General features: G+C 35.9%; 1 protein-coding gene across 2 annotated transcripts; it reads left to right on the forward strand.

The window, feature by feature from the left end:
* Positions 1–11: 11 nt before the first annotated feature.
* Positions 12–3866, forward strand: LOC129776929 (glycine-rich protein). Of its 2 annotated transcripts, XM_055782875.1 has the most exons (3): positions 12–159; positions 3191–3401; positions 3465–3866. In XM_055782875.1, the coding sequence occupies exons 1-3, from the start codon at positions 37–39 to the stop codon at positions 3539–3541; spliced, it is 411 nt and encodes a 136-aa protein (XP_055638850.1). In that variant the 5' UTR covers positions 12–36; the 3' UTR covers positions 3542–3866. The 2 variants fall into 2 exon arrangements, with proteins under 2 accessions (XP_055638850.1, XP_055638849.1); XM_055782874.1 differs by having other exon boundaries at positions 3191–3866.
* Positions 3867–13479: the final 9613 nt, after the last annotated feature.

Raw genomic sequence — 13479 nt, forward strand, 5'->3', positions numbered from 1 at the left:
AACGAACCGATGGCCAGATTTTAGCGTATAAAAGTAATGGCATTTTCTAGTCCCGGTATCAAATCATTCGTTGCAATCCTTCAGTGCAGAAGTGCAGTTCTCAGTTCTGTTTGCAAAGCAGCAAGTATTCAAATACCGATCGTGAAAATGAAATCCTTCGTAAGTGAAACTTTTTGTGCTTTGTGAAATCCAGAAAGGACAACGGTTTCCTGTGGAACGAACATAATCAAATAAAGTGTGCAGTTGAAGTTACGAATAACAAACATGAAGAACGCCAGCAACAAAAAATAAATAAATTGTTCAATCAAAAGACAATGACAGAAATATTACAAAAAGAGATAAGTTGTGTTGAAACTATCTATCTATCGCCATAAGAATAACAAACGTTATACACTGCGTTTCACAACTATAGAACCACTCATTTTTTCTGAGTTTCCAGAGATATGTACGAAGTCGGTTGAATTGATGTATATAGTGTAGAGTACAATAACTATCTTCATTTATAAGACTGACCATTTTAACTTTATTGTTGTGTTCAGGCGCGAAACATTTAAAAAACTAAAATTCCAGTGTTCCATAACTATAGAACCAGATGGAAAAACTCTCACTTCTTTACAAAATAACGCCAATTTAACATAAATTACGATGAGTTTCTAATTCGTAGGTCATCTTTAGTTCTCAATCAGTTCAAATAACCCATTCGGGGTGGTTACGACCAAACTGCGCCATGTTATAGTGGGTATCTCGTACTACGCAGAGGATACTGCTCGTTTAAGCTCTTCAAATCACTCATTCTGCTTGTGAGCTGCATCTACTATTCGTCCGATCACTCCTCATAAGTTCCTAACAGGATTTTTATTTGGTAAACAAGTTGACCAGTCCAAAATCTTAAGCCCCTATTCATTCAACCATACCATGACCTTCCAGATTTTTTTCAAATTGATGCCAAATTACCCAATTATCACATTGTTTTTGATGCAAAAACAGAAGTAAATGATTCTGAAGTACTTCGTTGCACTTCTGACTGTTCATTCGTGTTGATGGTAAGCTATCTAAACCAGGCTTTTTTGAGAAAATTCTGCCCAAACTATAAAAATCCCATCTCCAAAGTTGCGGATCCAAAAATTAATGTGGAAGCTTATCCCATGGGTTTCACTATTTCAGGAGAACTTCTCTGACAGAGAAAATTCAACTTGAATAGAATTTCTTCATACTGGAAGGATATACCGAACATGTCATTTAGTATTTTCAACTCGTAACGTTACAAGCGGCCGTTTGATGGTTTGAGGAAAATATTTTCAAAACGGCCTGGTTCACATAGCTTTTCATCAACACGAATGCATAGTCAGAAGTGCAATGAAGTACTTCAGAGTCATTTACTTCTGTTTTTGCATCAAAAATACCATGATAATTGGGTAACTTGGCATCAATTCCAAAAATCCGGAAGGTCATGGCATGATTTAATGAATAAGGGCTTCAGATTTTGGACTGGTCAGCTTGTTTACCAAATTAAAATCCTGTCAGGAACTTATGAGGAGTGATCGGACGAATAGTAGATGCAGCTTATAAGCAGAATGAGTGATTTAAAGAGCTTAAACGAGCAGTATCCTCTGCGTAGAACGAGATACCCACTATAACATGGCGCAGTTTGGTCGTAACCACCCCGAATGGGTTATTTGAACTGATTGAGAACTAAAGCTGACCTATGAATTAGAAACTCATCGTAATTTATGTTAAATTGGCGTTATTTTGCAACGAAGTGAGAGTTTTTCCATCTGGTTCTATAGTTATGAAACACTGGAATTTTAATTTTTTTAATGTTTCGCGCCTGAACACAACAATTAAGTTCAAATGGTCAGTCTTATAAATGAAGATAGTTATTGTACTCTACACTATATACTTCAATTCAACCCACTTCTTGCATATCTCTGGAAACTAAGAAAAAATGTGTGCAGTGTTCAATCTATTTTCTGATGAATGTACTATGTACTATGTACTGAACATGATAATTTTTGGATGGAATCATCCATCGAGTAAAAAGTGGTTCGATTTTCATATGAAAATTAATGATATTTCTGAATAATGATTATTGCCACGCCGTTTTCGTGCAACAAATGCTTCTTTTTTCTGGAAGAACTTCGTCTTCGCAACATAGTAATTCAGTATTAGTAATGAGTTAAGATTTCGATGTCGAAACCCGTGCATGAGATGAAGTTTGAGTGATATATTGAAGACGATTATCACGACTTGCGGAGAAAATTTCTTTGACGAAATTTTTGAAACCAGAAGCAAATTTCCGATTAGAATGGAAACCAAACCCGCCATTTCAATTACATGAACACATGGTTATGAGAGCCACAGACAAATAATAAACCGTAAAACTATATGAAGACTTCAAAATATTCGTCATATAATTATTGGTGTTAATAAATTTGAACTTAAATAAAATAATGGATTGTTAGTTGAGCAATAGATTTCAGTGCTTTTTCGTTAAGTACACAAAAATACAATGTTTCAGAATTAGAATTATTATTCGGCCAGGTGTAACAGACTCCTCATAGATAATTCTTTTACTATCTAAGATATAGTTTGAGTCCCAGAAAATATCTGACACTATGACACTAACTTAATTGCGACTTGCGCTGATGAACACGTATGTTCAAAGTTATTATATGAAAAATAAATCGAATATAAATATTGTATATAATTACTAGATGAAAACCAAATATTTGTATTCGTCATTTGAAACATAAACATGAATAGAGTTGTGTCAGAGAAGAGGAAGGAATCAATATATGATTTGATTTCGTTATATGCAAAGACTTGTGAAAAATGTGTTGATAAGAGGTAGTCTTTAATCTCTTTAATCTTTACTGTTGTAGTAAATCTTTGTATATTCTTCAATTCCCACTAATTTATTGATAGCGGAAGCATGTGACTATTGACGAAAACAAAATGTTAAATCACTCACAGAAATCCAATTTAGAACAAATGAGAACGTTTCTCGATTCTGCATCATGTGTAGTATGTAATATTTGAAACCGTTTGAAAGGCTGAAGGCGAATGATCTTTAGAATGGGAAAAACAAACAACACTTTAAGAACATGTATTTCATTAAACACTCTTACAGTTTCTGTACCTCTCGTACACTTAAAAGAAACGTATCCTAATCGCGAGTCCTCAATTTCAGATTGCTTTCTTTGTTATCCTCGCCTTCGCCGCCGTCTTCGGAGCCGCCGAGGAGTCGAAAACCACTGAGAAGCGTGGAATCTACGGATCCCTTGGATACGGTGGATACAGTGGATATGGAGGATATGGAGGCTACGGACTGGGTCATGGATACTATGGCGGTCTCGGCGGATATGGCGGCTATGGCGGCTATGGCGGTTATGGCTATCCAGGTTTACTCTCACGGCATTTGCAATTGGAAATCAAACGGAATAATGAGCGCGTTTTGTTCACAGGATACTCTGGTCATGGATATTATAGCGGATTTGGACACGGTTACCCATATGGAGTGGGTTATCACGGACTCCACTAAACTGAACGTGACATGGTTCCGATCAAAGGCAGTTCCTTTTGTCCCACCCGATTTTACCAAGAGGCGAAGACTTTCAGACATCCAACGCAACTTGTGTTCCGCTAAGAGTAACGAGTAATTGGACGAAATATGTACATTTGTATTTAAATTGTATTACGTTTTTTATATACTCTCTCCGAATAGGTACACTGTCAGTTTTTTTTTGTTTCGCAAAATTACTGTATGTGAACTTCTCGCGACGTTAACACTTTTCGCATGTTACTTTTATTTTATACATAGTTTTTAGATTTTGTACAGTACAATAAATTTTGTATTCAAATCCGTACTAGGTGGTTATTCTTATACACTCAATGAATTCATCCTCCCTTATAACCATCCTTGAATCCTCGGCTCATTTGAACGATCCTCGGATCTGTCGATACCGATATATTGATTTTGTGAACAAGGATATGATGCTCCATTTGTTGGCTATCCATGGATAAATGAGTTTACTGTTTAGATCAATTTGGCAAATAGGATCCCGCCGTTTATAAGGCGGTACTAGTAGTAATTTTTAGTCAAAAAGGTTGCATCAAGAACGTTAGGTATTTGTAACTAATTCACCACTATTATTTTTATCGGTGTCAGTTTTTCTTCTTTTTTTAAGAGGCTTTGGACTTTGCCGTTCATTTGCCTCTAGGTGTTTTATTTTGTGCGAGAAAATGAAGACATTCGAGCCGACAAAGCTCCACTTGCGGGAGGATTTACTTTTCGTGTTTAATTCGAAGAAATTATGGCTGAAGAGCTCCGAATGATTGTTGAAACCTATTGTAAGACAGACCACTTCTAGTGAAAGGGCATGTCGCGAATGGTTTCAATGATTCAGAAGTGGCGATTTTCGTATCGAAGACAATGAGCATTCCGGAATAGGGAAAACGTTTGAAGATACACAATTGGAGGCTTATTCATGAGGAGAATCGTTAGTCGTAATTCAACAAGTCCTTGGGAATGATCCAAAAGATCCGAAAAAGGCTTGGGAATAAATTTCCATGCCAATTTATTTCAAACACTGCAGAATGACCGTCACATTGCCTCCAGAGGATTTGTATCAGATTGCAATCCAGACTGCAAGCTGGCCATTCGAGATCAAACTTCTTCTCCTCAGGAAATACTACATTTCGCAATTCGCTTTTATTTCCCAGCAGGACATTACGGGCTGCATCATATCTTATTTGATCCTTCAACCGCAAGGATGCTTTATAACATCCCTTAATTGGGGGATTTGATACCACATTTTGAACCTTTTTTGAGGAAATTATCAAGGGATTTTTCCGATCTTCCGGGTTTTCGCAATACGAGCAGCCTTCACTCGTGAAAAGTGTAATTGAGAAGTGAAACGATCAAAATTCGGTCAACTCAAATTTGAAGTATTTCTCTTGCGTGTGCATTTATAAGTTCGAACCACCCCTTATTTTGTAGATATGAGCGTGTGGACGGGGCTTTTTGAACAGAAAGCTCTTTCAAAAATGGAAAATATGGGAAATGAAGATATAAATTATTGAATAGAAATAAAAATTTACAAAATTTCAATACTTTGTGAAATTGTATACATTTAAGAAAAGTTTATGATAAACGGAATCTACATTCGATTCTCTATAAAAACTTAGTGCAACAACCATTCTCGAGTTATAACCAATTTCATGTTTCAAATAATGTTTGTGAATTTTTTATACAATGTCGGAACCTTAGTCGTATGTTCATCAGCAGCAGGGTTCGACATTTCCGAAAACGAAACATGAAAATCAGTCGCTTCGAGCAGGACTACTTCGGCATTCGCCGTCAACATGACTAGTTCATCAGTTATCCTCGTTCTTAATTCATTTCTAGTTGAAGCAAATGGTTATTCTATTTAGCGTATCGAATGAATACAAATCTGCCACTTCATTCAACCTGACTTCACTTCACCACTACTACCCACCCTGACATGTGTCACATTCCCCGCGTACATAATCTTATTTTAACGTCCATATGAAATGAAACGAAAACTTGATATCTGATCCAAAAAAGTAGTTACACCATTAAATTGCTACCAACAAAAAAATTCTTCATATTTTTGTAGTTTAGGCGTTCACGGATATACCATGGAAAGTACTTATCGAAAATCATATTGTTTGCCGAGTTAAAGTTAGTGATGCGGTATCTAACCAGCTACGTCCGTAACCATGAACTTCAAACGCGTTTTTCTCGAATTAGTTACTTCAAACTGGCGTACACGATATCTCAAGTTCTACTGAACCGATTCATGTCGAATTTATATGAATACAATCTGCAGACATCTCGCTATCGCATGAATCTCTAAAATATGATTTTTCTCAAATTTTACTATTTTTAAAATATCGGGAAACATAAGAAAAACCGTTTTCAACCGCATTTCGTTTTTCAAACGGCCACCCTTCTGTCAAAAAGGATGTTTTTGACTTGTCCGAAGTTCATGCGATAGCAGTATCTTTACTCTCTCAGAATCTGTTCATTTTTTTTTGTTTCAGATAACCAGGAAGGCTGGAATCGTGTACGCCATGGCAGAACTTTTTTTTTGAACCCCCTCACTTCATCAGCTCCTAACTATTCTAGTTATGGATATTTTTTCTCCGTTCAAGTATTGTTTTATTGACAAAAGATAGATGAACAAATAATGATATAATGGAGAGTCAAAATATTCTGTGTTTTATTTTTACGGAACACGGAAAAACCTCCGAAATTCGTGTCTCTACACTAGAATACCCCCTTAAATAGTCCCGATATTATATTACCCATATATGTCTTCATTAGAATAATTATGTTATTATTTTACCCCCTTCACTTCCCTGAATTCACTTGTCCGTTCTCTATTCCCATCCCCATAAATAAGCAGAATTTAACATCCTTTGAGATCAATTTACTACAGCAGCTACACGAACTTCCCAAGAGATTACTCATGGCCATAGGATACTTAATATACATCACCTGTCTATAATGTTATTACAACCCTCTACAAACAATATTCCGTATAACAACCTCGTTTCCATGTTAGAATCGTTCCGTATAACAACCTCGTGTCCAGATTATATCTAATCCTACCCGTTATAAGGATATAAGTTGATGTAAGAAACTGTTTATTCAGGACTTCCACTTGATGCATCAAAAGAGTAAAAATTACAGATTTCTGAATAATGAAAAAAACAATTCAACAATCACAGTCCTACGTCAAGCTTCCGTTCGTGGCTCTAGGCCCAGACCCATCTACTTTTTTCTTTGAATCTTTATATAAAAAATAGTTTTTTTCGAATGTAGATTCCATTTATCATATACTGTTCTTAAAAGGATACAATTTCGCAAGGTATTGAAGATTCATAAATTTTTATTTTTATTTCCCATACTTTCCATATTTGAAAGAGCTTCCTATTAAAAATATCGAAGTTTTTAACATTAAATTTAATTTTTGAGTAAAAATTGTATAATTGTAAATCTGTATAATTGATAATTTCTCAACAACTTTTTCGCACATAGTGTTCAGATCAGACATCTAGATTTTGAGTTACGATTTTTTTGGGAAAAAATAAGAATGATTCTGCATACACCCTTCTAAAACATTAGCCTTTTCTAAAATTGGTCACACGGTAATGAAAATTGTGATTTTGTGTAACTGCCACCGTATCTACAAGATTTTTAACAAAAATCGGAGGGTGTCGCGTCAGAATCTGACGTTTTTTCGTTTGATTTGGCCTGGAATTGCACTATACCAAAAAGAAACTTTAATCCTTTATAAGGCCGTGGAAACTAGGTAACGAATCGACTCCACGAATAACACATATTTACCTTTGAAAAAAAATTAACTATTGAAATAGTTGAAAAAATTGTTGACAATATAGAGGCCACCGCCCGTTAACCCCAAAAATACTGCCTTGTAAGTTCATTTTTTGCGCTATTGGTTATGCAAGGAAGGAAGGTATTGAATTAGAGAGACTTTAAACTCTGAGAGTTCATTCGTCTCTTGGTTATGCAAAAAATCAAAATCACATTTCAAGTGCAGCGATACCCATTATTTCAGCGATTTACAATATTTCTAGTGTAACGAAAAAAACTGTTTTTTTTTCATATAGAGTTTCGAAGAAAAAATTGAAAATTTGAATCTTCCATCAAACACATCATTTATTTAACAATTTCGCAAAGTAATGAAATTTCATAAATTTTTATTTTAGTTCAATAATTCATATCTGCATTTCCCATACTTTCTATATTTGAAAGAGCTTCCTATTAAAAATATCGAAGGGTACATCTCTCAAGATATAAAAGTTTTCAACATTAAATTTAATTTTGGAGTGAACATTGTATAATCGTAAATCTGTATAATTGAATATTTTCTCAACAACTTTTTCGCACATAGTGTTTTGATCACATATCTTGATTTTGAGTTACGATTTTTTGAAAAAAAATAAGAATAATTCTGCATACACCCTTCTAAAACATCAGTCTTTTTTGAAATTGGTCACACGGTAATGACAATTCTGATTTAGGGTAACTGCCACCATATCTACAAAATCGTAACACAATTTATTTTATTGAAAAAACTGCATGATCTTACACAGTAGATCCTAAATAGTACATTTACAATTAAAAGCTTATCAACTTTCGAAGAATTTAAAAACAGAATTTTCTGCCGGCTCTCTGAAATCGTGGTTTTGTTACATAAAAATGACTCCCAAATTAACCCATCGCGGTCGTATTATATTTGGGCATGGGTATCGTACTGGTCGGAATTATTTTTCCTTGAAAAAGCAGTGATACATGCAAGATTATGAAAAATAAACATTTTTTTGTTAACTATATACTCGTATATGTATTATAGGGTAGCAAAAAAATTCATCATCGAATTTCAAAAACCGACCACATACAATTTGATTATTAGCCCAAAAAAATGACCTGTGCAAAGTTTCAGCTCAATCGGACACGATTTAGGGGTGCCTCAAAGCGCTCAAAGTTTTGATTTTTTTTCGAGGTGACACCAGATATCGTCGTTTTATGCATTTTTAAATCATCGAAGAAATTCGATTTTCCAAATTTCCCTTGGAAGATTTTCGAGGATTAAAAAACCAAAACTTTGAGCGCTTTGAGGCATAATTTAAACCAGTAGTTACTAAAAATTATTTCTGCGTATCCGGAGTGATCAGAACTTTTCACTTTAGATTAACAAAGATTTTATCGCTTGAGACACTTATGCGATTATTAAAATAACGTGAGACATTTATGCAAACAGTAGTTCTGATACTTATGAACAATCTTTCCGGGGGGTCTCCGTAGCCACATTGGTTGCGCGTTCGCTTAGTAAGCGATCGATCGTGAGTTCAAAACTCAGGGCCCTCATTGACCATCTTTGTGTTGTTACAGAATAGCTACGTCCACGCAACAATCATCAATTATCTCTGCAAGACACATCGGGCTGCTGTTCTATAAATAACTCAACAATGATCAATCAACTGTCTCCGCTGTCCAGTCTAACTGGATAATGGAAGAACAGATAGAAAACTTTTACGCCTAAATGGCTACTGTGTAGATGTACCATATGCAATGGTATAGAAGGAATACTGGCAAATGGCAACTGTGTAATGTGCTAATTATAGATAATGATAACCATGTGACATGTACACGATTAAACTTCGGCTCTGTTTCAGATAAAATGCTAATGAGCCTAAAATAAATATATGGGATAAAAAAAAAATCTTTCCCATTAAACCAAAGTCTTACAATGGCTAAATTTTGTTGTTATGATTTTTGTCCCACATTCCTATGTATTCAACGCAGTGTGCGTTGTCTTGTGTGGGTGACTACTTTGTTTGATACTGAGTACCGTTATCTATTACTCATAGGAACTTTTTTTCGGTTAATGTTACTAGAGCCTTTCAACTTTGCCGTTTTGCCTCAAATTCGCCTCCAGTTTCTTGTTTTATCCTATCTAATTCAAGTGGTTCCGGATTTCCATAACCATATCGACATTTTCGATCGTTGGCATGGGTCATTTTTGATTTTGCCTTTATCAAAAAGAACCATTGAAATGTGTCAAATAGATTTTTGGTGTAGAATTACGTCTTCCGGGAACACATTGGGGGTACAAATAGAAAAACGAAAATTGATCGCATCGTGAAAAATACCCAATTTCAAACGCTTATTGCTCAGTTATTTCATGATGAATTGATGAAATTTTTGTGTCAATCGATTTCGGCACTCCATAACAATTTTAAACATTGAATGAAATCATATATGTCATGAAACTAACTATCGAACATTTTTTCCTTTCTTTCTGTATTATACGAGTAGTTTACTTTCAACACTTCTGGCTGGTTCGTCACATCACTTCCATTTAGGGAGAATGTCGGGAGTGAGAATTGAACTCGTGACCTTTAGCATAAGAGGTACGGATGTTACCACTACGCCAGATCGCCTCCTCATCGGAGATACAAACTTCCTCTTGTGCCCACAACTATTGCTCAGTCAATTCCTGATAGATTTACGAGAGTTTCGCATCAAACGATTTGGGCACTCCATAACAATTCATTACTGTGAAAATGAATAAAATAATATATGTCATGAAACTCGCAATAGCACCCAAAACCAAAGTGCCTGAGGAAATCGACATTGCAAATAAAGGGTCATCAATTAGGGACTTGACATTTTAATGATTTAATGACGTTATTCAAAATCAATATTTTCATCATGGTGAAGTACACGAACTATTAATAATTATTAAAAACTAGCTGACCCGACGAACTTCGTCCCGCCCAAAATGGATTTTTTGATTTGAATACTTTCAAACATCCACGTTTTCTTACTAAGTGAACGTTAGTGAGTCCAATCACTGAACTCTTCATTGATTGATTACCCTTTGACCCTTTACAATTTCCTTTTACTATAAATTGTCTAGTACTTCTACAAAAATTCGTCCTTATAATATAAAATTAATTTCAGACACAATTCTCGTTCAAGATTCATCAAGCATTTGGAAATAACATGTTTCTCCGTTGCATGAAATACATGTTTGATACAGAGAATATTACAAAATAAAGACAGCCTTAATCGGATCATTCCTTCCTCGGGTTTAGGGCACACTAACACATTTGGCCTTCTATTTTTGTTTATATAGATAGAAGATATAGGAATGTGTTATTCCGTCTGAAAATCCTTTTCCACTTTCGAACAAAAATCAATTTCGTTAGCGCCAACATCAAATGTACTAGCAACGCTTATTATGATGTAATTTTCGAACATGTGGGAATTCAATTTTCCAAATTTTCCGACATTCAGAGTTTTCCGAAAATTTTCCGGATTTTCTCTCTTTGTATTCTATAAAATTCCTAGTATTTCTAACAAAACACATCATTATAATATCAGATTATTTTCAGACACAATTCTCGTTCAAGATTTTTCAACCACTTGCAAATAACATGTTTCTCCGTTACATGGAATAAATGTTTTATACAGAAATTATGATAGAATAAAGACAGTCCTAAATCGAACAATTCCTTTCTCGAGTTCTGCTCTTATCAACACATTCGGCGATACTTTTTATTGGTACAGATAGAATAAGGTATAGAAGTGCGTTTCATCACATTAAAATCCATTTCCAGTTTCGAACAAAGATCAATTTTTCGCTAGCGCAAACATCAAATGGATTAACAGCACTTGTCACTATGTAATTGTAGAACATATGGGAATTTAATTTTCCGAATTTTCCGAGTTTTCCGAAAATTTTCAATTGTCATGTTTGGTTGGAATATTTTTGGTTGAGATACGTTTATTATTTTTATGGGACCCCCTCTCCATTCCAGAGGAGGGAGGGGTATCATACCATCGTAGAAACATTCCCCCCTCTCAGAAAGGTGGGAGGAGTGTTGAACCACTTTAGAAATGTTTCTTGCCCCCTTAAACCTCCACATGCCAAATTTGGTTCAGTTTTCTTGATTAGTTCTTGAATTATGCAGAAATGTATGTTTCATTTGTATGGTAGTCTCCCTTCCCTCTCAGAGAGAGGGTAGGAGTGTCTATTCATCATGGAAACGTTTCGTGTCCCCTAAAACATTCGCATGACAAATTTGGCTCCATTTGCTTGATCAGTTTTCGGAATATACAGAAATTTGTCTTTCACTTGTATGGCAGCCCCCCTTAGAGAGGGGGTGGAGAGTCTAACCATCATAGAAACATTTATTGCACCCTAAAACCTTAATATGCCCAATTTTTGTTTCATTTACTTGATGAATTCTCTTGTAATGCAGAAATTTGTGTTTCATTTGTATGGCAGCCCCCCCCCCCATAGAAGAGGGAGGAGGTAGATACTAACCACCATGAAAACATTTATTGCATTCTAAAACCTCCACATGCCAAATTTGGTTTCATTTGCTTGATTAATTCCCGAGTAATGCAGAAATTTGTGTTTCATTTGTATGGCAGCCCCCTTAGAGAGGAGGGAGGAGTCTCGAACTATCACGAAAACCCTCGAAACTATCACGAAAACCCCAAAAACCCCTACATACCAATTTTCATGTTGATCGGTTCAGTAGTTTCCGAGTCCATAAGAATCAGACAGACAGACAGACAGACAGACAGACAGACAGAAATCCATTTGTATATATATATACAGGGTTTTCCAACTTTAAATTCCGAAAGTAAATTGAAATAAAACACACTTAGAATTCGAATTTCGATGAACATTTTATTTCAAATTAAAGTTTGGTTTATGCCATTATGTGTGAAATACAACATCATTCAAATGTCCACCTAGGGCTTCCCCGCACATCTTGATCCGGAACAAGTAATTTTCGATGACTTTTCGGCACATATGGGGCGGTATCTCGGTCATAACATCACGAATGTTGTCTTTCAAATGTTCAAGAGTTGGCGGAGAGTTGGCATAGACACGGTCTTTCGCATAACCCCACAAAAAAAAGTCTAGCGGGTTCAAATCGCATGATCTGGACAGCCAATTGGCATCACCAAAACGCGAAATTATGCGTCCCTCAAATTTAGTTCGCAATATGGCCATGTTCGGACGTGTTGTGTGGCACGAGGCGCCGACCTGCTGAAACCACATGTCATCCGTATCCATATGTTCAATTTGAGGCAAAAAAAATCGGTTAACATGCGGCCATAGCGCTCACCATTCACACTTACCGTCTCGCCGTACTCATTTTCAAAGAAATACGGCCCGATGACTCCACCAGACCATAATGCGCACCAAACAGTGACTTTTGACGGATGCAATGGCCTCTCAACAATCACGTGTGGATTTTCTGAGCCCCATATACGGAAATTTTGGGTGTTTATATAGTTATATTACGATGATGCACAGGTTTCACAATATCCGCTACGGATCCAGTTTGTTCGAATTTACGCACTACATTAGCGATTGTGTGCTCTGTAGGCTGTCCATGACGACCAAAATCCGTCCGTAATCCTCGGAAAACATTTGCCGGTTTTTCATAATTTTTTTGGTATAATTTAACAAAATTAACATGTTGTGCGATGCTAAAACGATCCATATTGTAAAATGGCAGACATTCAACTAACGATATGACGCTTTGGTTGACAGCTATGTCAAACGGTTGTCAGCGCAGGGCTGAATACTTTCGGAAGCCCGAAATGGAAAACCCTGTAGATTACTACCGAAAATCAGAGTCAGTGGTTGCAACTTTAAGAACGCTTACTTCATTTTTCGGCCGTAATAATCGTCGCAGTCGACGGGCAGTGCATACTTGAGTGCAGAGATGCCAGGTTTGAAGACATGTCTTCATTTTGAAGACAATTGGCTTACTGTGAAGACATTTGATTTTGTGAAGACATTTTGAAATATGTGGAGACATTTCAGTATGATAGCATATGTAAGTTGAGAGCAATTATTTCCATAAAATTCTAACTGTGGGCCGAAAATATCG

The sequence above is a fragment of the Toxorhynchites rutilus genome, chromosome 3 (genome assembly GCF_029784135.1).
Source record: "Toxorhynchites rutilus septentrionalis strain SRP chromosome 3, ASM2978413v1, whole genome shotgun sequence".
In the NCBI taxonomy this organism is placed as follows: Eukaryota; Metazoa; Arthropoda; class Insecta; order Diptera; family Culicidae; genus Toxorhynchites; species Toxorhynchites rutilus.